This window comes from Molossus molossus, unplaced genomic scaffold (genome assembly GCF_014108415.1).
Source record: "Molossus molossus isolate mMolMol1 unplaced genomic scaffold, mMolMol1.p scaffold_m16_p_1, whole genome shotgun sequence".
NCBI lineage: Eukaryota > Metazoa > Chordata > Mammalia > Chiroptera > Molossidae > Molossus > Molossus molossus.
In genome coordinates this window covers 83,841,237-83,868,002 of record NW_023425344.1, presented here as the reverse complement: position 1 = coordinate 83,868,002, position 26,766 = coordinate 83,841,237, and the positions used below count along the sequence as shown (strand labels likewise).

General features: G+C 34.9%; 1 protein-coding gene across 8 annotated transcripts in view; it reads left to right on the top strand.

The window, feature by feature from the left end:
- TBCK (TBC1 domain containing kinase) overlaps positions 1-26,766 on the top strand; it is a 221,172-nt gene that overhangs the window by 44,991 nt on the left and 149,415 nt on the right. For 4 of the 8 annotated variants that reach the window (XM_036256074.1, XM_036256032.1, XM_036256023.1 and 1 more), the window contains 5 exons: positions 6,067-6,181; positions 8,423-8,496; positions 15,585-15,726; positions 24,732-24,792; positions 26,625-26,686. In XM_036256074.1, coding sequence (XP_036111967.1) covers positions 6,119-6,181; positions 8,423-8,496; positions 15,585-15,726; positions 24,732-24,792; positions 26,625-26,686 — 402 coding nt within the window. In that variant the 5' untranslated portion in view covers positions 6,067-6,118. Of the gene's footprint in view, positions 1-2,828; positions 2,919-3,333; positions 3,405-5,501; positions 5,564-6,066; positions 6,182-8,422; positions 8,497-15,584; positions 15,727-24,731; positions 24,793-26,624; positions 26,687-26,766 lie in introns of those variants that run through there. The other 4 variants (XM_036256041.1, XM_036256066.1, XM_036256047.1 and 1 more) reach the window with 4 other exon arrangements.

The following is a 26,766-nucleotide window of genomic DNA, read 5'->3' as shown; positions in this document are numbered from 1 at the left end:
TCAATATCTATGAGAATGTTTCTGTTCTGCTTGTTCATTTTGTTTGTAGATTTAATTGTTGATAGCTATGTATTCATTGCCATTTTGTTTGTTCATATTTTTTATCTTTTTCTTCAAGAAGACCCTCAACATTTCATATAATAATGGTTTGGTAGTGATGAACTCCTTTAGCTTTTCCTTGTCTGGAAAACTCTTTATATGGCCATCGATTCTAAATGACAGCTTTGCAGGATAGAGTAATCTTGGTTGTAGGTTCTTGTTTTTCATCACTCTGAATATTTCTTACCACTCCCTTCAGGCCTGCAAAGTTTCTTTTGAGAATTCAGCTGACAGTCTAATGGCAACTCCCTTGTAGGTTACTAACTGCTTTTCTCTTGCTGCTTTTAAGATTCTCTCTTTGTCTTGAACCTTTTGTATTTTGATGATGATGTGTCTTGGTGTGGGCCTCTTGGGGTTCATCTTGTTTGGGACTCTCTGTGCTTCCTGGACGTGTGTCTGTTTCCTTCATCAAGTTAGGGAAGTTTTCTGCCATTATTGTTTCAAACAGGTTTTCGATTTCTTGTTCTTTCTCTTCTCCTTTTGGCACCCCCAAGATGCGAATGTTGGCATGCTTGAAGTTGTCCCAGAGGCTCCTTACACTATCCTCATTTTTTTGGATTCTTTTTTCTTTTTGCTGTTCTGATTGGGTGTTTTTTGCTTCCTGATATTCCAAAACGATGGTTTGCTTCTTGGCTTTACCTACTTTACTATCGAATCTGTGTAAATTATTCTTTATTCCAGTTAGTGCCTCCTTCATTTCTGACTGTGTATCCATGATTTCTGACTGGTCCTTTTTTATGCTCTTGAGGCCCTCACTAAGTTCACTGAGGTTCTCACTAAGTTCACTGAGCATCCTTATAAGCAGTATTTTGAACTCAGCATCTGTTAGGTTGCTTATCTCCATTTTGCTTAGTTCTTTTCCTGGGGTTTTGTTCTGTTCTTTCATTTGGGACCTGTTTCTTTGTCTCCTCATTTTGGCTGCCTCCCTGTGTTTGTTTCTATGTATTGCTTAAGGTGAGGTATGGGGCTAGCTGAGACCAGATGCTGTTTGTTTGAAAGAATTTAGGAAAACCTGAAGCAGGATCCATTACTGACCAATCCTATAGTTAAGCAACTGACAACAGCTTGGGTGGGCCTGAAAGTTGGGTGGGGCGGGGCCTCAGGGAATCACCAGGGTAGGGCAAACATTGAGAGCCAGGTTGGGCCCTGATACGGCACTGTCTGCCACCCCAGGGAAGGGCTCACCAAGGGAACAAAGGCCTCTGACAGCACATCTGTCCTGGAGAAAGCCCCCTCTCCAGCCCTCTCTTCAATGCCAAACAGCTCAGTTCTTCCCCATATGTCTCTGGCGCCCTTCGAGCTGTCTCCTCTCGAAACTTAGAGGGAGTGAGTCTGAAAAGTTCATGTGCGGGCCCTTTAAGAGGAGCTGCCTGGGGCTCCAGCCGTCTCAGCCTCCCTGAGCCTCAGTTCCCGCTGGTTTTTCCAGCCAGAAGTTATGAGGACTTCTGTTCCTGGCACTGGGACCCTGATTGGGCACCTGGTGTGGGACAAGGACCCCTCAGTCCTCAGGGAGGATCTTCCCAGCCGAGGTATACTCCTAATTTTTATCCGCCACATGTGCGTGTGGGACCAGCCTGTCTGCCTCCGCCCCTCCTACCAGTCCCGGTGTGGCTGCTTCTTTAATTCCGTAGCTGTAGGACTTCCATTCAGCTGGATTTCAGGCAGTTTTGAATGATGGTTGTTCTGTAGTTTAGCTGTAACTTTGATGTGGTTGTGGGAGGACACGATACCACATTTACCTATGCCACCATCTTGACCGGAAGTCATCTGAATCACATTCTTTTAACCTAGCTCTTTTTATAGAATCCCTTTTCAATTAAATTGTAAGGTACTAACTATTACTGGGCATATGCTTCTTTTTACCTTGCTGTTGCATTGAAATTGCATTGGCTACTTCAAAATGATTTTTTTTTTATCCTCACCTGAGGACATTTTTACATTCATCTTTAGATAGAGCAGAAGGGAGAGAGGGAGGAAGAGAGAGAGAGAAACATTGAATGGCTACCACCCACACGACCCCAACCAGGGCCGGGGACAAACTGCAACCAAGGTACGTGCCCCTAGCGGGAACCGAACCCGGGTCTCTCTGGTCTGCAGGCCAATGCTCTAATGGCCAGTGGTTCTCAACCTTCCTAATGCCATGATCCTTTAATATAGTTTCTTATGTGGTGACCCCCCAACCATAAAATTATTTTTGTTGTTACTTCATAACTAATTTTGCTACTGTTATGTCTTAGGTGACCCCTGTGAAAGGGTGGTTCGACCCCCAAAGGGGTAGCAACCCATAGGTTGAGAACTGCTGCCTGAGCCAAACAGGCCAGGGCTCAAAATGATTTTTAAATGATTTCATGATATAAATTATTTGCAGTGTTCAAGAATAAAGTTTTAAAAACAAATACGTATGCAAAATTCCACAAATACTGATTTCTTCTAATTATACAAAACAACATATGTCTTCTTTATACTTTATATTTTAAAATAAAATAAAGTATTAAAAGTACATAAGGACAGAAAGCAAGTCTGATTCACTGTCTGATTTGAACTAAAGGGTACTGAGTTATTAACCGTAATGTATATGTAGTTTCAAGTAATAGCTAAGAAAAGTATGCCATGAGCTTTAGCTTTATGTTTGAATTTTAAAAAACGATTGCAATGTATATGCTTATCAGCTTGAAAAGAACATGAATGTGCTTTTTGACCTGCAGATGTTTTCCAATTATATCTTATAATCAATTAGTCCAAGCAAATGGAAGAAGTAGAACACATAGTCTTCTATGTTCAACTGTTTCAGAACTGGTTTAATGGAAAATAACTTTCAGGTTGGTTTTAAATTTCTTGAGAAAGTTGTCTGTATTGAAGTAGTGTGCAACTGAGGTCCTCTAGTGTCATAGCTAAATATAACACCAGCTTTTAAGATTTTGTAAAGTTTGTGTCAGAGAGAGAGAGAACAAGGACAAGAGGGGTTACTACTTTAGAGTTGACTCATAGCATAGACCCAAATGAGCTAAAAAACAACAATAACAAAAACAAGGTATTTATGTTTTATTTGTTAAGAAAGTTTTTTTTAAGAGGGAAGGGGTTTGCATTCCATATTCATATTTCATCAATGTAATTACAGTTGTTTTTAAGTTGGGAATCTGTTCCTTTACATAGTTGATTTATTTTTTGAGGATCTTAATGAAAACTTTGTTAATTCCAAATTGTTCTTGTTTCACCCATTCCCTATTTGCTTAGGACTGGCTGTGGTGGCACTTTAATATGGGAGAAACTATTGATAAAGAGGAATAGTTTACAGGTCAGTTTAAGTAAGCATTCTTTATGAATAGTTACTTTTTTGGCTTTTTTACCCACTTCATAGAGAATATCAATTTATTTTGCTTTATTTTAAAATATGGCTGACAACCAGACATTACCAGATAATTGTAGAAGAAAAAATAGTTGAAGAGAAAGAGAGCCAAGGAAGAAAAAAAACTTACCTAGGGGAAATGAAGATAACACACTTTTTTGCTTCCTGAATTAAAATAATTCTAATAACTATCCTCAGAGAGACTCAAAAGAATAACATATCCATAACCAAAAAACATGATTCAATGCAAAGGAACAACTAGAGAACAGAAGAGAGATCTTGAATTAAATAATCAAGTACCTATGGCTGAAGGCCATGCTTATGGGAAATCAAAAAGAAAGTTGATGTAGAAAATAGATCCAATTTTCATTTTCCCACCAATAGTTCCAACTAACAGATACAGTGGAAGGAGAAAATAATGGAAGACATAACAAATCAGCTTCTCCTTACCAATGTTTCTGTATTAATTGGACCTGAGTCTTAAAAGGGCACAACTAATGCTTACTAGAACACATGCACAAATGCCCACACTATTAGATATATTGGGCTAAATTTTGTCTAAGGATAAAGTGAAAAACAACCCTCAAAGCCTCCAGAGAGGAATAACATGGTATTTACAACAAAATTAGAATCAGATTGACATTAGACTTCTTGCCATGAACGAACACTCCCAGAAAATGGAGAAACTCCTAGTTTAAGGGCAAGAAGAAGATATTTGAAGACATGCCATGTTTTAAAATGTCCTACTCATTTCCTCTATGAATTGTCCTTCTCCCTTTTGAGGACTTGCTTACTGTGCCCTCTGCCTGAATCACACATTTCCCAGAGAGCTTGATGTCTTTTTCACTTCCTTTAGATGTCTGCAAAAATATTACCTTCTTAGTGAGGCCTTGTGGATATATATATAATTAGCAACCTGCTACCCTACGTTGTTTCTTCTCTACTCTTTCCTTAGCATTTAATCACTGTGTCATATTATGTGTTCTCCTGTTTATTCGTTTAGCCTTCAAGAAAGGAATGCAGGGTTTTTAAATCTCATTTATAAAATTTGATAATATAAAAATAATGTAAGTAATAAAAGTCAGAAGTTGGGAAAGTTGTAGAAGTATGTTAATTATATTGCTGTGCAGAGTGAAAAGTTAATTATATTAAGTAAAAGTCTAACACCAGAAATACTGAAACAGAAGTTGCTAAGGGTGATTACCTCTGGAAAATTTGAGTAGGATGAAAGGAGAAGAGGGATTTTAGTTTTTCACCTCTGGTTCTTTCTTATGATTTTTTTTTTAGAGGAGGGAGTCATATTGCAACTTTAAAAAAATGTTATTCAGCCTACTTTTTTAAAAGCATTTGTTTATTGAGGTATAATTTACATACCTTAAAATTTATCCTTTTTAATATACAGTTCAAACCTGCAGAAGGTCAAGTGCACAATGCAGCCATGTACCCATCATCAACATTTAGAACAGTTCCATCATGCTCAGTTTCCTCATACTCCTTTGTAGTCAACCCATCCCCTACTGAAGACCATGACAATTAGTGATCTGTTATTTCATCTCTTTACTATTAATTTATGTCTTTTACTTAGTGTGGGTTTCTTTTTCATGACTATAAACGAGTCTTAATTCTTATCTGTTTTGATAATCCTTATCTTTTAATTGGCGAATGTACATAATTTACGTTTAATGTAATGATTGATGGATCTGAGTTAAAATCTATTAGTTGTTCTTCAATTGTTCCATTTGGTTTTTTTTGTTCTTTTTTTCCTTTAATTCTGCCTGCTTTAAAGTGGACCATTTTTGAGTAATTCCATTTTGTTTTTTGTTATTTGGCTTGTTATCTTTTAAAAATTATTTTGATGGTTACCTGCAAATATTACTTTAATTTTTTAAAGTCTTAATTTAAAATGTCAAAAATGGGTAGAAAGGAAATCTATACCAAAATGTTAATATTGTTGGGTGGAGTGTTGGGTTTGAATGAGCCTCCCTTACTTTTCTGTATATTATTTCTAACTCCATACGTGAATGATGTTCAATTTTTTTTTTTTTTAATGGAAAGAGATGGAGACGGAGACGGAAAGAAACTGGGCCTCCTTGTGGAAAATGGCTTAGAGGGAATACAGTAAGAGTTAAAGGAAAATGTTTGATAAATCATAAAGTACTAGAAGTTGCTTTGTGTATTGATATGGAAAATAAGATCATGTCTATCAACTATAAAATATGTTGTAGCTGTATCTCAGGGACTTAGCTATTTTTTGTCTTGAGCAAGATAAATGGTTTATATTGACGTATTTCTGCCATATATCTGAAACTTGCTTGATAATTTGGCAATTCCAAACCTACAAATGGTCAATTGCACACCACCAAAATTAAATTCCCTTCCTGGAAAGAACAAATGTGGTAATAGAGTAGCCTTTAGGACATTGTAGGATCTTTGTCAGATGAATCCAATTGTAGTCATAAAATTCAAAATATGGACAAGTGGATATTTTAGAAAATGTATAGACTCTGAATAGAGGAGGAACAATAAAATTATAACTTTGAATTTTGTCACAAAACCTTCTCATTAAAATAGGTTCTATATCTGCTTTGTAATTGATCTGTGACTTTTTGTTTCCTTTGTAGCTATTCAAAGGTTTTGTGCATAGCATTTGAGGTACTCCAGGGCTTGCAGTATATGAACAAACATGGTATAGTACATCGGGCACTGTCTCCTCATAACATCCTTGTGGACCGAAAGGTAATTGCCAACCAATACATTAAATGTTTGTTATTTGAGGTTGAAAGCTACTGAACACAGGCTCACTCTGTTAATCAGAGAGTAGGATAAGAATATGTTTTAAGATTATTTATAATTAAAATATTATATGAAAATGATTGATACACTTGTGGTTTCAGAAAAAAACAAGTATAATTAAATTATATAAACCTCTGTGTTTTTCACATGCATTATTCTTTTCTTCCCCAAGAGTCAATGTCTGACATCATGTTTATTTTTTCTTCCATTCATTTTCTTAAAAATATGCATTGTACCTTCTTAATCCACACTTCCTCTGAATTTTCTTTCTTAAGAAAGCCTATCAATTTACATACAATGTTTTCCTCGTAGCCCAGCTGCATTGTATTTTCTCCTCTTTATACTTTTTCCCTGTTCTCATCTTTATTTTATTCTCCATTTACCAGTTGTTCAAACCTAGCTTGTTTTTTATGGAGTGCTGCTTCTCTACTTGGAAATCTAATAGGTGATTAATAAGAAGCTACTCAACCCTTCTAAGAGAATTATAGGTAGCGGGGTGATATATTTTTCAGAAACAATTATAATTCCTTTTTTTTTAATTTTGTTTTTTTTATTAATTTCAGAGAGAAAGGAAGGGAGAGGAGAAGGAGGAGAGGGAGGGAGGAAGGGAGAGAGAGAGAGAGAAACATCGATGAGAGAGAACATTGATTGGCTGCTTCCTACATTTCCTACATTCCCCCCCACTGGGGATCAGGCCCACAACCTGAGCATGTGCCCTGACCAGCAATTGAACCGGTGACTTCTTGGTGCATGGGTCGATGCTCAACCACTGAGTTATACCGACAGAGCTATATTTTTTTCTTTTTCATAAGCATGTGAAATAATTTGGAGGGAATATTTTTTTGTTAGTAGCATTACTGTTTTTCTTTCAGATTCTCTTCTAGACTTTCAGTACAGTTACCCTATGATATTAAAATCGCAAAAGGAAAAATAGTACTTATTAATTTAATATTTATAGCAATCTCACCAATCTGAATTGCTTTAAAATATAAAATGTTTTGTAATCCTGAGAAAGAAAGTTCTGAGAAAAAGTAAACAAATCAGTTTTAAAATCAACTTAATTTTTAGTGTTAAACATCTAAAAGGGGAAAATTTTAAGAGACTTATAAAATATATTTGTCTTTTATTAAGAACCTCAGTTTAGCCCTGGCCAGTTTGGCTCAGCAGTTAGAGCGTCGGCCTGTGGTCCGGAGAGACCCAGGTTCGGTTCCCGCTAAGGGCACGTACTTCGGTTGCAGTTTGTCCCCGGCCCTGGATGGTCGTGCGGGTGGCAGCCACTCGATGTGTCCCTTCACGTCGATGTTTCTCTCTCTCTCTCCCTTCCTCTCTCTCCCTCCCACTCTATCTGTACAAAAAATGGAAAAATATCCTCGGGTGAGGATAAAAAAAAAACAAAAAAAAAACCTCAGTTTATGATTGTTATGATTTTTCTCAAACAATATAAAAAATTGTTGGAAACCTAGCAGATTCACTAATATTTTGATTATTTCAGACCTAATCTTTTCAAGTTAAGAACTCCTATGTCAGGGTTAAATTATGATACTATGAATGGACTGGTAACTCTCAGAAAAAACATATTTTGTGAAAATTAACACACAGTATTCTAAATAAGGATTTAAGGCAATGACAAAACTTTTGCTTTTTTTGCTTTGTCACAAAGCCTGGAAAATATAAACAGCAAAAAAAATTTTATGTGTGTATACATACATACATACATGTGTGTGCATATACATACATATAAATATACATATGCATACATACATTATATCTATAAATATAAAACAATCTTCATACATTGACAAATAGTTTTAATAAAATTATGGTAAATTAATATATGTTTTTTTTTTTTTTTTCTTTATTGATTTTGAGAGGGAGGGGAAGGGAGAAGGAGAGAGAGCGAGAGAAACATCGTTAAGAGAGAACATCAATTGGCCGCCTCCTACACGCCCCTGGCTGGGGTTCTGGCCCACAATCTGGGCATGTGCCTTGACCGGGAATCAAACCTGCGACCTCTTGGTACATGGGTCGATGTTCAACCACTGAGCCACACCGGCCAGGCTAATACATGTATTTTAATATATCTGACTATATGATGGTTTCTTTACTTATAAAATGTATAGTGATCATTTCTCCCTCTAATAGTAAAATATTTCATAGTAATTTATTTTATTTTATTTTTTGTAGGGACATGTTAAATTGGCTAAATTTGGACTTTATCACATGACAGCTCATGGCGATGATGTTGATTTTCCAATTGGGTAAGAATATGTGTTCTTTCTTTTTTGTGTGTGTTTTTGGTTTTGAGTTCTGTCTTAAAGTTTGTAATCTTTGTCAAAGTGTATGTTTTGTTAATTATTGGTGATACTACTTTTTGACATACAACTAGCTTTTCTTTACATTACTTTTTTTCAAGTACTTTTAAAAGAGTAGACAATTTTTCCAGCATTCAGAAGTTTCATTATGTTGGTCTTTCATTGAATTGACAGAGGCTAACAGATTATTGACCTTGTTTACTTTATATTTTTACTAATTAATTTTATTTTATTCAGAAGTAAATAAATGTGAGACAAGAAATCTTTCCAAATTCTCACTTAATGATAATGTGTGTTCCTCAAAAGACTGAGAAATATCACTCTCATATTATTTTTCTTTGTTTCTGAGTTTAATTCCCTATTTATTAAGGTATAATTGTATATTAAGATTCAAGTTGAGTAACTGTAAATTTCAGAGATAATTGGATAGATTCTGTAACTGAAAGTCTGTGTTTAAGTTCAAGAGGTTTATTTGATCATTTTTGATATAGAAATCCACGTTTTTGTTTGTCTTTAAAAAAGGAATGAAAGTTTTTTTCATTCTGTACTCATATGTAGGCTTTTGACATAGATCTTTGTGTTATAGTTATTGTGCGGTTGCTTTTTAAACATTTTAATAATATAATTTTTTAATTTTCTGAGTGTTTAAAATTGCTATTTAGATACATAGACGTTACAAACTAGTACAGAAAAATTACTGGATACACTTTGCTCAGACTCCGCAAATATTAACATTTTATTATGTTTGCTTTATCTCTTTTTTTCTCTTATATATATTTATGTGTGTGTATAGAAATATATTTTTTAATCATTTAAGAGTAATTAGTGTATAAAATGGCCTTTACCCCTAAATATTTTAGCTTGTATTTTCTAAAGTAGGGTATTTTTGTACATAACTACAAACCAGTGATTAAAACCAGGAAATGGCCCTGGCCAGTTTGGTTCAGCGGTTAGAGCGTTGGCCTGCGGTCCTGAGAGACCCGGGTTCGGTTCCCGCTAAGGGCATGTACCTCGGTAGCAGTTTGTCCCCGGCTCTGGTCAGTCGTGCGGGTGGCAGCCACTCGACGTGTTCCTTTCACATCGATGTTTCTCTCTCTCTCTGTTCCTCTCTCTCCCCCTCCTACTCTACCTGAACAAAAAATGGAAAAATGTCCTAGGGTGAGGATAATAAAAAAAATAAATAAATAAATAAATAAAAATAAAAATTATTTAAAAAAAAAAAAAAAAAAAACGCCCTGGCCAGTTTGGCTCAGCGGTTAGAGCGTTGGCCTGCGGTCCGGAGAGACCTGGGTTCGGTTCCCGCTAAGGGCACGTACTTCGGTTGCAGTTTGTCCCCGGCCCTGGTTGGTCGTGTGGGTGGCAGCCACTCGATGTGTCCCTTCACATCGATGTTTCTCTCTCTCTCTCCCTCCGACTCTATCTGTACAAAAAATGGAAAAATATCCTCGGGTGAGGATAAAAAGCAAAAACCAGGAAATGAAAATTGATAGAATACCATTATATAATCTAGGGAACTTTATCATATTTTTCAGTTGTTGTGTGGTTGTTTTTAATGGTATCATTTGTGTTTTGCTGTTTGGACTCTCTAAAATCAGTTCTGTCATTCCATTACTGAGAATTGTCAGTCGGAGTCATGGAGTGTGTTTCTGTGTAAAAATTGATTAGATGTTTAAAAAAAGGTCTCATTTATAAATTACCATTATATCTTTAAAAGTTAAATAGTAGCATTCCTACCTCAATTTTTTGTTTGTTAGAATATAGCTAATTTTTGAAATGAACTGTTTAGTCATTCTTTCCTTTATTTGTTAAGAAAATATTTTTTGAGCACCTTCTCTTCTGGCTGTTGGATATACAAAAATCAGTAAAATAGATTCCTATATGCAAGAAGCTCATGGTTTATTGGGATTTTTTGTTTTTGTTTTGATGGCCTACTTATTAAGGTGCATAAATTCATAATTTTGAAGTCTTGCATCTCAAAACTTGTGGTCGGTCATAGGCAACAAGTAATTGTTTTTACAAACACCAAAACATTATTTTGTAAAAATAGCCTATACTATTTGTTTTTTTTAAACATTTGAAAATAATTTTAAAAATGAGTTTACAATAAAGCTCTAGTATCTTCATCATAGGTGATAATTACCTTTTGAAATAGCTTTTAAGGAGCTGTAGTAAATATAACTCCTGCTGCTTCTTCATATTATCTAAATCCATTTGTGTGAGAGAGAACTCCAAAAAACATAACATAAATAAGAATTGCTTCAATTTTTTACCTTTTACTTAAAGGTGCTTTAGGTTATAATGATGAACAGAAAAAAAGGAAGTGATTTTTCTTAAAGCACATCAAGCATTTTTGAACTACATTTGAATTTAAAATGCTTTGATAGAATTGGTCTTATGTTGCCATTTGGTCTTGCTTACTTTGAAGTCTTAGACCCAAAGGGTCTGAACAGAAAGTATCAAAGAGCAAAATGTGAAACATTAGCCAGGAAAAATAAAGTGATCAAAAAGCTAAGGCATGAAAGAAAATATTTACACCAGAAGAAGCTTGCAGTTGATTCAAAAGACAAATATTAAGAAACAACAAAGTAAAATGTTAACATCTGTTTCAAAATATTATAAAGAGTTAGAAATTGGACATTCATTTTAGCAGGCCAGTAGCTTAATACCTTATTAAAACTTCAAACAGATGATGAAAGCCCTTTATATTAACCTCACCAGCCATACAGCAAGGTTCAGGTAATTTTCTCTGAGTGTTAAAATGCCATGTTAAAGAAGAGCTATTGTTAAAAGGAGAGAATCTACAGTTAAAAAATCTTTGGGCTTATTGTTTTTATTCAATCATACTTGATTGGAGCAAGGGCCACCTCTCTGCTTCCAGAGATCGCCAGTAAGAGTTTTAGGTATAATAATATACCTATATCGTTGCTTGACTTTTTACTACCCATACTATTATTTGTGGGGGGAGGGTTAGATGTGCTGGAAATCAGATTTAAAAATGACCAGTTTGCCATTTGGACATATTATGGTGATGATAATAAAAATACAACATTGCATTTGTGTCCAATTTTCATTTTTATTAAACAAGTATGTATTCACTAATATTTATAATGGTTTTGTAGGTAAGCATTCTTATTTCTGTTTTACAGATTAAGAAACCTAGATAATATAAAGAATATGTGTTAGGACTGAAATTATAACACAGGTAATATCATATCGAGTCCAGTGCTGTTTCCTCTAGACTTAGCTGTTTCAGGAGGTATCCCACATTCATTTAGAAGAGCAGCATACTATCTTAGGGAAAATGCCATAGTACAAATTTGTGTATGAGAGAAATACATGGATAAATTAAAAGAAGATATTAATATCACCCTCATCATTGTATTAAAATGAAAAGGAATTTAAAAAACTGAATTTGGCCATTTGAATTTAAGTTATACTCCCTAACTTAATTGACTTGTATTTTAAGAATAAATAAGAAGTATTGACCATCACAGTGGGAGGAGGTAGCTGTAGAAAAACTCAGGAAGAGAAATGGAAGTAATAATTGAGTTGCCTACATTACATTTATTACGTAGATGTTACATATACTTAAGTATATTTTGATTAATGTCATTATTGCAGGGGGCGCAATAATCTAATCTCATTGAATCAAAATATCTAGATGGTTGTGCTCATGACTAAGTCTGGCAATACAAGAAGTATATACAACAAACAGAGCAGAATTTCACCAATTTTTCATTTATATTTTAAATCTATTTTTGTTTTATTTGTGTCCAGGCAGCAGGATTCAAATTTAGCAACTGCTAGTAAGTCTGATTCTTACGTATGATCTTCTTTTTAAATTGTTGTCTGTAAGGCAGACCTAACCAGCATTTTGATAAGGGATTAAGCAAAAAAAATATATGTAATATATAACACATAGACACAGACAACAGTATAGTGATAGAGGGAAAGAGGGGTAGGAATATGTGGAGGAGGGCAAACAGTATGGTATGGAAAGAGACTTTGATTTGGGTGATGGGTGCACGGTGCAGTGTGCAATTGATGTTTTGTTAAGGTGTGCACTTGAAACCTATATGGTTTTGTGAACCAATGGCACCCCAATACATTCAATAAGAAACATAAAATAAATATTCTTTTTTTAACATAAATATGCTGAGCATATCTTATATTTAAGTTTCATTGGTAGTTGCTGAGGATTTATAAAAATGAATGATACACAAGTGACCTCAAAGAGTTTATTTATATGGTGGGGTAAATTTTTGTATATTTAATATTATAAACATAAAAATGCGTAATATTGCATATTGTGTGTAGCCTATTACATAAAATATAGCACAAGTAAAAGAAATAGCTAACAGTTATTAGAGAACCATAAGAAAGATACTAATAAAATACTATGGGAATCACTGGGAGAAGAAATAATTTCCATCTCAGCAGATGCACTTCAGGTTTTATGGAGTTATTCATAAAATGAATTTATCAGAAAAATAAAAAGTTTTTGTCTGATAGGAAGATTTTAAATTTTTAATATAATATGATTTTCTTATATTTACCATTGAATTTCCTACTAATAATTTTCATGTACTTAATAAATACAAATATTTATCTTCAGTAAAATATACTGAAATTAAACTATATCAAATTCTCATGAAGCCTATAACCCAAAATATAGTAAAGTATTAATAGAAAAGAGGATTAAAAATGTTTCTATGATAACAATTGTTAGTTAACCTAATCGGAAAAAAAGGCAGAGGACTCAAGTGCACAAAGTCAGATATGGTAATCGAAATATAACCAGAATTAGAGAATTAAAATACTTTAATAGACTATTTTGCTTAACTCTGCAAATTTGCAAACTGGGATGAAATGACTGATTTGGAGAGGAAATACAAATTATCAAAATTCTCAAAGAGAATGTTAAAATCTGAAAACACCAATTACAGAAACACGGTAAAAGTTTCCTTTTCCAAGAGAGATACGTGGACCAGACTCAGGCGAATTCTTCCAAACCTGTAATGAATGGCTAAATTCATTGCTGATTAAATTATAACACTATACATTTCAGGATTTTTTAATGGAAGACTTTCAAAATATTTTTTAATAAGCTACTATAACATTAATCCTAAGACTTCTCAAAGATACCACATAAAATGTTTAAATACAAATATTACTCATTATACTTTTACATTTATCATTATAACAATATTATTATATATGATTTCATGTTATTTTATATCATTATTCACAGATGACTTAACTATAAAAACTACTCAAAAGAATCCTCCTAAAAATTATTAGAATTAGTAAAGGTATAGCAACGTTGCTAGATACAAAATTAGATTAAAAATTATTTGCAAACCCGCAAAAAATATAAACTACCTAACAATAATTTAATCAGCTATATTTAATAACTATGTAGAAAAACCATGCATCTTTTTCGAAAGACCTAAGTAACATGGATATATCATGTTCATAGACTATTAGAGTCAGTATTGAAAATATGGCAGTTCTCCCCAACCTGTCTCTACATTTGATCTGATTTCAATAAAAATTCCAATACTATGTGAGTGTGTGCATGTGTGAGAGAGAGAGAATTTGACAAGATAGTTCTAAAATGTGTATATAGAGAGAGCAGACATTTGAAAAGGGCCTAGACACTCCTGAAGATACATTAAGGGTATGTGTGTGTAGGGAAGGTTTGTCTTAGCATTTATCAGTAATTATTATATAATGTTATAGACTTAAAAGAGTATGATAATGTTCAATAATTGAAACAGGGCCTGACTGGTGTAGCTCAGTAGTTGAGCATCGACCCATGCACGACCAAGTAAAACAGAGACAGACTCAGAGAGAGACGAGACAGACTGCTTTGGTGGTGGTGTGGTGGGGGGAGGTATTGAGCAAAAAAGAAAAAAGAGAACTCATGGACATGGACAACAGTGTAGTGCAGTGTAGTGATGGCAGGGGGAGTGAAGGAGGGTGGAGGTAGAAGAGGGCATAGAGGGAATAAGTGGGAATGGAAAAAAAACAATAAAAAATACTGTTCAATAATATGAAGTTCAGAAATATATTTGACTAAACAGTGTACTTTTTAGGGATACAAATGCATAGCAAAACTACACATGGAAGAGAATTATAAATGCAAAAATTTCAGCTGTGTGTTGCTATTGGGGGATACCAGGGAGACACACTTAGGGAGAAGTAGAGATGGGCCTTTAGTGTTAACAATGTTCTTTACATAAACTGCTTGGTAGTTACACAGGTGTTCATTGGAGCATTATTTTTGTACCTCATTCTTATTTAATAGTCTGTCTTTACTCAATATTTACTAAAACGGCTTTTAAGGAAATGTGTTATGTTGATGAATGTGAGGGACAATAGTCACTCTCATGTATTACTTAATGAGAATATACATTGATACAACCTGCAGAAACAACTTGACGATATATGTGTATCAAAATTTTAAATACATATGCCTTTTGACTTTGCAGTACCACGTCTAGAAATTTGTCTATCATCTCTACATACATTTGTGGGAAATGAAATATTTATAATCATTTTAGCATTGGTCAGTAAAAGAATGGAACTTCCAAAATGTTCTTTGTCACAGTTAGTTCATATAAGTTAACTACATTAATACAATAAAATTATTGGCAGATTTCAGAAAGAATGAGACAAATCTGTATTTATTGTTGTAGAATGATCTCTAAAATATACTTTAAGTGAATAAAAAGGGGTACAGATTAATGTGTATAGTATACTTCATTGTGAGGCAGTTATGGGTGGTCAAGTTTATCTATACATAAATATGTATGTATGAGTGACGAATACAGAGATGGAGAGTCTTAGTTTTAATTTATAGATTATTATAATATTTTATAATATAATACAATATTTTATAATATATTGTAATATTTTGACATTTCTACTCTTCAAAATAATGAATACTGTTTTAAAAAATAAAATATTTTACTTCTTTCTTCCTTTGTTGTTCATACTAATTATTCATTTTTAAAAACATATTATTATAGGTATCCATCATACTTGGCACCTGAGGTAATTGCACAAGGAATTTCCAAATCCACTGACCATGTGCTAAGTGAAAAACCATTGCCTTCTGGCCCCAAATCAGATGTATGGTCTCTAGGAATCATTTTATTTGAGCTCTGTGTGGTATGTATAAAGAAATATTACATTAATAAAAAGAAATTGTGTGTTTATTAGAATAACTTTTTTGAATAGCAAAAGTATTCGGTAGTAATATATTTTTGCTTTGCAAGTGGACTAGATATGAGGAGAAATGGCTTAATTCTCAATTTTTAAAAAAATCTTGTTTGACAATTAATGTGCCTATTATTATGACAGCTCTAGAAATGTTTACACTTTTCCTAATTGTAAATTCTACCAAATGTAAATATCATTTTGGTATCTCTAGAAACTTTTATATTTGTAATAAGTATAAAAATGTACACTGTACTAAGTTAAAAATTAAACATATTTTTAATTTAATTTATTTATTTTTGTTACAGATGTTTCTCCTTTTCCCCCCCACTGATGCCCCATTCTCTTCCTTCCCCGCCCTCTCCCCATTGTTCATGCATACATGCGTATAAGCTCTGTGGTTTATCTCTCCCCCACCACCCCCTTTTCTGGGGATTGTCAGTCTGTACCCCACTTCCACATCTCTGGGACTACCCCATTCCTCAGACGGTTATGTTCATTATATTCCACAATAAGTGAGATCATATGATACCTGTCTTTCTCTATTTGGCTTGTTTCACTTAGGATGACACTTTCCAGGTCCCTCCATGTCGACTCAAAGGATAAGAGATCTTTCTTTCTTACAGCTGCATAGTACTTCATTGTGTATATGTACCACTGCTTTTTTATCCATTCATCTACTGATGGATACTTGGGCTGTTTCCAGATCTTAGCTATTGTAAACAGTGCTGCTACAAACATGAGGGTACATATATTCTTTCTGATTGGTGTTTTAGGCTTCTTAGGGTATATTCCTAGAAGTGGGATCACTGGGTCAAATGGCAGTTCAAGTTTTAATTTTTTGAGGTAACACCATATTGTTTTCCATAGTGGCTGCACCAGTCTGCATTCCCACCAGTAATGTACTACAGTCCCCTTTCCTCCACACCCTCGCCAACACTTGTTGTTTGATGATTTGTTGATGGCGGCCATTCTGACAGGTGTGAGGTGATACCTTATTGTTTTAATTTGCATCTCTCTGATGATTAGTGATGTTGAGCATTTCTTAATATGTCTCTTAGCCATTTGTATGTCCTGTTTGGAGAGGTGTCTGTTTAGTTCCTCTGCCCATTTGTTAATTGGGTTCTTTGTCTTCTTTTTGTTGAGTTGTATGAGCACTCTATATATATTGGAAATTACCCCTTATCTGATATATCATTGGCAATTATGCTCTCCCATACAGTTGGTTCCCTTTCCGTTTTGATGATTGTATCTTTTGCTGTGCAAAAGCTTTTTAGTTTGATGTAGTCCCATGTGTTCATTTTCTCCTTTGTTTCTGTTTCTTTAGGTGATATATCAGTGGAAATTCTATTGCGTATGATGTCTGAGATTTTGTTGCCTACAGTTTCTTCTAGGATTTATATGGATTCATGAGTCACATTTAAGTCTTTTATCCATTTTGAGTTTATTCTTGTGTATAGTGTAAGTTGATGGTCTAGTTTCATTTTCTTGCATGTAGCTGTCCAGTTTTCCCAACACCATTTATTAAAGTGGCTATCTTTACTCCACTGTATGCTCTTGCCACCTTTGTCAAATATTAATTGAGCATATTGCCTTGGGTCCATTTCTGGGTTCTCTGTTCTATTCCACTGGTCTATATGCCTGTTCTTATGCCAGTACCAGACTGTTTTGATTACAGTGGCTTTGTAGTATAACCTGAAATCTGGTAATGTGATCCCTCCTACTTTGTTCTTCTTTTTCAAGATTGCTGTGGCTATTCGAGGTCTTTTTTGGTTCCATATAAACTTTTGAAGTATTTGTTCTAGTTCTGTGAAGTATGTCGTTTGTATTTTGATGGGGATTGCATTGAATCTATAGATTGCGTTAGGTAGTATGGACATTTTAATGATGTTAATTCTTCCAATTCAAGAACAAGGTATGTGCTTCCAGTTTTTTATATCTTCCTCTATTTCTTTTTTTTAATGACCTGTAGTTTTCTGCAAATAGGTCCTTTATTTCTTTGGTTAAGTTTATTCCTAGGTATCTTAATTTTTTTTCTGCACTGGTAAATGGGATTGTTTTCTTAGTTTCTCTTTCTGTGAGTTCATCATTGGTGTATAAGAATGCCATCGATTTCTTTTTTTTTATTTATTTATTTTTATTTATTTTTTTGTTACAGATATTTTACCTTTTTACCCCATTGGCACCCCCACCCCACCCCCCCTCCACCCTTTCCCCAGCTTAGTTGTCCATGTCTATTGGTCATGCATACATGCATATAAGTTCTGTGGTTTATCTCTTCCCACCTCCCCACCCCCCATCCCCTCTTCTGAGGGATGTCAGTCTGTGCCCTACTTCCATGTGTCTGGGTCTACTGTATTCCTCAGACTGTTATGTTCATTATATTCCGTATATAAGTGAGATCATGTGGTATCTGTCTTTTTCTGCTTGGCTTCTTTCACTAAGGACAATACTTTCCAGGTCCCTCCATGTCGTCTCAAAGGATGAGAGATCTTTCTTTCTTACCACTGCATAGTACTCCATTGTGTATATGTACCACAGCTTTTTTATCCATTCGTCTACTGGTGGACACTTGGGCTGTTTCCAGATCTTAGCTATTGTAAATAGTGCTGCTATGAACATGGGGGTACATATATTCTTCCTGATTGGTGTTTCAGGCTTCTTAGGGTATATTCCCAGCAGTGGGATCACTGGGTCAAATGGAAGTTCAATTTTTAATTTTTGAGGTAGCACCATATTGTTTTCCATAGCGGCTGCACCAGTGTGCATTCCCACCAGCAGTGTATTAGAGTCCCCTTTTCTCCACACCCTCGCCAACACTTGTTGTTTGATGATTTGTTGATGGCGCCATTCTGACAGGTGTGAGGTGATACCTCATTGTTGTTTTAATTTGCATCTCTCTGATGATTAGTGATGTTGAGCATTTCTTCATATGTCTCTTGGCCATTTGTATGTCCTGTTTGGAGAGGTGTCTATTCAGCTCCTCTACCCATTTTTTAATTGGGTTCTTTGTCTTCCTTTTGTGGAGTTGTATGAGCACTCTATATATATTGGAAATTAACCCCTTATCTGATACATCATTGGCAATGATGTTCTCCCATACAGTGGGTTACCTTTCCATTTTGATGATTGTTTCTTTTGCTGTGCAGAAGCTTTTTAGTTTGATGTAGTCCCATGTGTTCATTATCTCCTTTATTTCTGTTGCCTTAGGTGATGTATCAGTGAAAATTCAGCTCCGTATGATGTCCGAAATTTTGTTGCCTACATTTTCTTCTAGATTTTTATGGATTCACGGGTCACATTTAAGTCTTTTATCCATTTTGAGTTTATTTTTGTGTATTCTGTAAGTTGATGGTCTAGTTTCATTTTTTTGCATGTAGCTGTCCAATTTTCCCAGCACCATTTATTAAAGAGGCTGTCTTTACTCCACTGTATGCTCTTGCCACCTTTGTCAAATATTAATTGAGCGTATTGCCTTGGGTCCATTTCTGGGTTTTCAGTTCTGTTCCACTGGTCTATATGCCTGTTCTTGTGCCAGTACCAGGCTGTTTTGGTTATGGTCGCTTTGTAGTATACCCTGATATCTGGTATTGTGATCCCACCTACTTTGTTCTTCTTTTTCAAGATTGCTGTGGCTATTCGGGGTCTTTTTTGGTTCCATATGAACTTTTGAAGTATTTGTTCTAGTTCTATGAAATATGTCGTTGGTATTTTGATGGGGATTGCATTGAATCTATAGATTGCTTTGGGTAGTATGGACATTTTAATGATGTTAATTCTTCCAATCCATGAACAGGGTATGTGCTTCCACTTTTTTATATCTTCCTCTATTTCTTTTTTCAATGACCTGTAGTTTTCTGCAAATAGGTCCTTTACTTCTTTGGTTAAGTTTATTCCTAGGTATCGTAATTTTTTTGGAGCGATGGTAAATGGGATTGTTTTTTCAGTTTCTCTTTCTGTGAGTTCATCATTGATGTACAAGAATGCCGTCGATTTCTTGACATTAATTTTGTATCCTGTTACTTTGCCAAATCCATTTATTAAGTCTAGTAAATTTTTGATGGAGTCTTTGAGGTTTTCTACGTATAGTATCATGTCATCTGCGAATAATGACAGTTTCACTTCCTCCTTTCCAATTTGGACCTCTTTTATTTTTTCTTCCTGTCTGATTGCTGTGCCTAAGACTTCCAGTACTATGTTAAATAGGAGTGGCAAAAGTTGGCATCCTTGTCTTGTTCCTGTTCTTAAGGGGAATGCTTTTAGTTTTTGCCCATTGAGTATGATGTTGGCTGTAGGTCTTTCATATATGGCCTTTATTATGTCGAGATATGATCCCTCTATTCCCTCATTGCTGAGCATTTTTATCATAAATGGATGCTGGATTTTGTCGAAAGCTTTTTCAGCATCTATTGATATGATCATGTGGTTTTTATTCTTCATTTTATTTATGTGGTGTATCACATTTATTGATTTGTGAATATTGTACCAGACTTGCATCCCTGGGATGAATCCCACTTGGTGATGGTTAATAATTGTTTTTGATGTATTGCTGGATCCGATTTGCTAGTATTTTGTTCAGGATTTTGGCATCTGTGTTCATTAGGGATATTGTAATTTGTTTTCTGGCTTAGCAGTTACAGCGTCAGCCTGCGGTCCAGAGAGACCGGGGTTTGGTTTCCGTTTAGGGCAAGTATCTCGGTTGCAGTTTGTCCCCGGCCCTGGTTGGTCGTGTGGGTAGCAGCCACTTGATGTGTCTCTTTCACATCGATGTTTCTCTCTCTCTCTCTCTCTTCCTCTTTTTCCCTCCCACTCTATCTGAATTAAAAGTGGAAAAATGAAACACTTTAAGAGATGTTTACTCTAAAACTGTTTACATTCTTTGATATGTTCATGCTCTTTCCTTTCTGTGGTAGTCTTTCTTCTTAAATACCTTCCCCTCTCCTATTCTCTTATGTTTTCTATATGAGTCACTTTTTATGTTGGCTTTTTATGACACCTTCACCAGATATCCTCTATACTTGTTAGGTTAAAGAGTAGCTATTGAAAACAAAGGAATAAAAAATGCTGTAGCTAACTTGGCCAGTATGGCCCAGTGGATTGAGCACCATCCCATTGACTGAGAGGTGCCAGTTTAATTCCTGGTCAGGGCACATGCCTGGGTTACTGCCTCTATCCCCAGTAGGGTGTGTGCAGGGGGCAGCTAATTGATGTTTATTTCTCACATCCATGCTTCTATCTCTCTCTCCCTTCTTCTCTGTCCAAAAAATCAATAAAAACATATTTTTTAAAATGCAGTACCTTAAAGAACATAGATGTTTTTCTCTCTCATGTAACAGTCCAGCGAGGGTTGGGTGGGCTTTATTAAACAATGTCATGCAGAAACCTAGGCTATCAGGAATGGCTCTACCATTCTCAGTATCTGGTTTCCAAAGTTCTCTCTTTATTGCTTATATTTATTTTAGCCATAATAAAAGGAGAGGCATGATTTCATGGTAACTTTATTTAAGAATATGATCTAAAAGTTGCAATTCTCAACTCTGTACTTCTCACTAGTGATAATTTACTCATCTTGCTATATATAGGAGCAAGGGAGACTAGGTAACATTGCCTTCAGCTAGATTCCTAAATATTGAGAAAGAAGCTGAGAATAGATTTGGAGGGACAACTAACAATCTGCCATGTCCAAGACGAGAATAATTTTGGAGGAACAACTAACAATCTGTCAATTCTACCTTCAAGTATCTGCCAACTTTTGGTTCCTATCTTCTTTACTCTCCTGTTCTACTTTACTTGAATTGTGAGGTCTTTTGAGGCAGAAATTTTTATTATTTGTCTATTATTTCTGTTTTCCAAGGGACTTTGAAAATATTGTCATTAACATTTACCATATTTAAGAATTAGATTGACATTATTTTTCTCCTTTTATGTATTTAAGAATTAATTCAACAGCAGAGGTAGTAAAGCATAATAGTTAAGAGATAAGCTTGTGTAATCAGAGAGTACTGGATTTAAATTCTGATGTTACCGAGTATAGCTGTTGACTTAGGGTAGCTAACCTAACTTCTCAATGCCTTGGTTCCACTTCTGTAAATAATAGTGTCTATACTGTAAAATTGTTGGAAAAATTAACTGAAGTAATGTATATAAAGTGCTTAGTACAGGGTGCTACATTGGCGAACAGTCCATGAATGTTAGCTTTTATTGTTATTAATTATGCATAATAGCCTGGCAGAGTAGCTCAGTTAGTTGAGCATTGTTCTGTGAAATGAAAGGTTGCCAGTTAGATCCCTGGTCAGGGCACATACAAAAGGCAGCTGATTAAAATTCCTCTCTGTCTCTCTCTTCCCCTCTCTAAGCATGTCCTTGGGTGAGGATTAAAAATAATAATTAACATTAATAAAACATGCATAATAACATTTGTCTTTTACATATTGACACTGCTTTTTCTCTTTTCAGATTGTTTGCTATTCTTTGTTTCGACCATCTTACTTTTTTAATTGGTATAAAATAATAGTACATCTCAATGTTTTTTAAATCATAGACAAGATGAAAAATTGTACTAGAATATGAAAGTGAAGTACATCTAAGTGTAAATGTAAATTATACAGGTTTTTCTTCTTATTACCATTACCTATATTGAAATTCTTTACTAATGACCAGGGTATGTCTTGAGTAGTTTAATTCAACAAATGTTAAAGAATATTTATTGCATGTATATCATCATGACTAATGCAACAAAGAATAAACTGTGATTAAGACACATTGTAGAGGAGCTTATAAATTAATTCAAATCCACAAACTGAAGATGAACTCAGAGAGCTTTGTGAATACCAAGAAAGGAAATATTAGTTTCACAAAGGAGAAAATGAACACATGAGACTACATCAAACTCAAAAGCTTCTGCACAGCGAAAGATACAATCATCAAAACGGAAAGGCTACCCATTCTATGGGAGAGCATAATTGCCAATGATATATCAGATAAGGGGTAATTTCCAATATATAGAGTGCTCATACAACTCAACAAAAGGAAGACAAAGAACCCAATTAACAAATGGGCAGAGGAACTAAACAGACACCTCTCCAAACAGGACATACAAATGGCTAAGAGACATATGAAGAAATGCTCAACATCACTAATCGTCAGAGAGATGCAAATTAAAACAACAATGAGGTATCAACTCACACCTGTCAGAATGGCCGCCATCAACAAATCATCAAACAACAAGTGTTGGCGAGGGTGTGGAGAAAAGGGGACTCTAATACACTGCTGGTGGGAATGCAGACTGGTGCAGCCACTATGAAAACAATATGGTGTTACCTAAAAAAATTAAAAATTGAACTTCCATTTGACCCAGTGATCCCACTGCTGGGAATATACCCTAAGAAGCCTGAAACACCAATCAGAAAGAATATATGTACCCCCATATTTGTAGCAGCACTGTTTATAATAGCTAAGATCTGGAAACAGCCCAAATGTCTATCAGTAGACAAATGGATAAAAAAGCAGTGGTACATATATATCTGCATAGTACAATGGAGTACTATGCAGATATAAGAAAGAAAGATCTCTCATCCTTTGAGACGACATGGAGGGACCTGGAAAGTATCATCTTAAGTGAAACAAGCCAAACAGAGAAAGACAAGTATCATATGATCTCACTTATTTATGGAATATAATGAACATAACTGTCTGAGGAATGGGGTAGTCCCAGAGACATGGAAGTGTGGTACAGACTGACAATCCCCAGAAGAGGGGGTGGTGGGGGAGAGATAAGCCACAGAACTTATATGCATGTATGCATGAACAGTGGACATGGACAACAAACTGGGGACAGGGCAGGGAGGGAGGGGGAGAGACGAATCAGTGGGAGGGGAGGAGAAACATCTATAACAAAAATTAATAAAAAAAAGAAATATTAGTTTTATTATATGGGCTTTAAGACATTTTAAGTAGTATTCATAGTTTAGACAGTGTAACTTAAGGATGGCAAACTGATCATAAGCTTAAATAATCCTCTGCCTCATCAAACCCTTATATTTGTTTTAAAAAACTAAGATGTAAATTAATAGCATACTAACAGCAACAAAGGGAACTTTTGATATGGTAGAAATTCTAAGGAAATAGATGAGAAGTTATACCAAGACCATTTTGCTAGGAATCTCTTGCCATATCACCAGAAGTTAGTATAGTCACTGCCACCTGGAAATTTCCATAGTCCAAAAGATGTATAGAATTTTGTATTAAAACATGAGTACATATCTATGAAATACCAAACATCTAAAGATGACTTCTACAAAGGAAAGCAATAAACAGAATAATTTACATCATTGAAAAGACTTTAAACTTGTCCAATGTGGCTCAGTGGTTGAGCATTGACCCGTACACTAAGAGGTTGCTAGTTCATTTCCTGGTCAGGGCACATGCCCGGTTGCAGGTTCAATCCTCACGGTGGGGTGTGGAGGAAGCAGCCACTTGATGTTGATGTTTCTCTCTCAGTGTTGTTTCTCTCTCTCTCTCCCCCTCCATCCCTCTCTGTCTCTAAGGCAACCTGTCCTAGTTACATAACAGTATGTAGTCGAGCCGAGCAAATTTGTACCTATTGATTTGCATCCAGAGGTGGCACTCTTAACCAAAACACTAAACTGCTTTTACGGAGCTCTTTATCAGTTCCATCTAGACATTCAAGTATGTAAGGGTCTCAAAAGTGAACAGTGCTTGAGATCAAACTAAAATGTAATGCTCCTTAAATACATGAAATGTTTAAACGTTAAATATTATGCAGTATTTTAAAAAACATTATCTAACCAATACTTTTTCTTTAATGGAATTAACTGTAAAAATCAATAAAACTTCTGAAGAGAAATAGAAGTATATGATAAAATTATTTTCAGCACTGAAAGAAAAAGTTCTCCTTAGAAAAATGTTTACATGAATTTTTTTCCCATTTTATTTAGGGAAGAAAATTATTTCAGAGCTTGGATATTTCTGAAAGACTGAAATTTTTGCTTACATTGGGTAAGTGTCATGCAATTTATCTTTCAATATGAATATAATATTTATTGGCTGTTAGTAAGCAAACACATTAAGGATGTGTTTGTCTAAAATAGTGGACACGCTAAAATATTCTCACTTTCTTCAGTTTTCTGATGATCAGTGGTAAGCATTAACAGGACAGCTTCAGAAGTCCCTTCTGAAGAATCATAGCTGTGCTTTCCTTATTCACTAAGGAATTATAATGTGGATGGGTGTAAAATTAGCTTCGTGATCTAGCGAAGCAAATTAATGAGTGAAGTCAAAATGTGAGAATCTAAAATTATACTTTTCTGTAGCAGTTTACTGTCAGATAATATTTCAAATTTTGAGCTTCCTAGTTGGATGACACACGTGTGAATAATGACTCAAGAATAATGTTTATTTTTTTTCATATAATAAGCTTATATATTTTGCATATATATTAGATACAACTATTTGTGATTCAAATTTATAAAAGTTTGTGTAATCTACTTTAGAGTGGAATAAATTAAGCATGCATGGTAAAAAAAAAAAAGAGAGAGAGAGAAAACAGTGATAGTGCACTTTATGTGAAGGCGTGACAGATGGGTGTCCAGGTTCATAGGGTATACAAATAATATGTACAGAATATTATTAATAAATATTCAATAATAATGAATTATAGCCCTGGCCTTCCTGGCTCAGTTGGTCCTCACACTGACAGGTTGCTGGTTTCATTCCTGGTCAGGGCACATGCCTAGGATGTGGGCTTTATCCCCAGTAGGGAGTGGGCAGCAGCCAATCGGTTTTATTTATTTATTTAGTTTTTAAATTTTTTTAAAATTGATTTTAGAGAGAGAGGAAGGAAGAAGTAGAAAAAGATAGAACCATCAATGAGAGAGAACATCGAGTGGCTACCTCCTGCATGCCCCCCACTGGGAATTTGGCCCACAACTGGGCATGTGCCCTGAACTGGTGACCTCTTGGTGCATGGGTCAATGTTTAACCAGTGAACCACACCGGCCGGGCCCAATCAGTATTATATTCTCACATTGATGTTTCTCTCTCTCTCCCTCTTCCTTTCTCTCTCTTTAAAAACATCAGTAAAAATATTTTAAAGTAAAACAATTAACTATAAATAAAATTGCATGAGATTTCACCATATTTACCACACTTAATTTTAAAGATTGATAATATAGCTGTTAAGGAGTCTTGGAGATTTCTAAATGTCCTCTGCAGTGCAGACTTAAAAATACTTTAAGTCCTCAGGGAAATGTATGCATTCTCCAAATTATATATAATAAAAAAAAATTAGTCTTATAATCATGAAGAAATAATAATTCCTTTTTTAATAATAATTGTTTTTATTGATATTTAGAGAGAGAAGAAGGGAGAGGGAGAGAGATAGAAACATTGATGAAAGAGAACATCGATTGGCCACCTCCTGCATGCCCCAACCTGGGCATGTGTCCTGACTGGGAATTGAACTGGTGACCTCTTAGTACATGGGTCAACGCTCAACCACTGAGCCACACCAGCCAGGCAATAATCCCTTTTTAAGTACATACATGGAGAGATAAAGCACAGACAAGAATCTTTATTTCCTTTGATCATTGCTTTATTTCATTTACATTTAAGCTGCTATCTTTCAGTATCTGTGATTCTATTAATATTTAGTGTTTGAAGTCTTTATTTTTACCAAAATATATAAGGAAATTTTTAAAAATCACAAGCTTTACAATATTCCAACCAAAAATACATTATGCAATATTTTAAAAATTATCAGAGTTCAGTATCCAGTGTGTCTAATAAAGGAGAACAGCAGCATTAATTCTTACAATTTTTCTGTTTTATAGACTGTGTGGATGATGCTATAATAGTTCTGGCTGAAGAGCATGGTTGTCTAGACATTATAAAGGTTTGTGATTAATTTGTTATTGAAAATGTGTTTATTTTACATGTTTGGTATTCAATAGCAAGTTATTTTAAAGCCAGGTT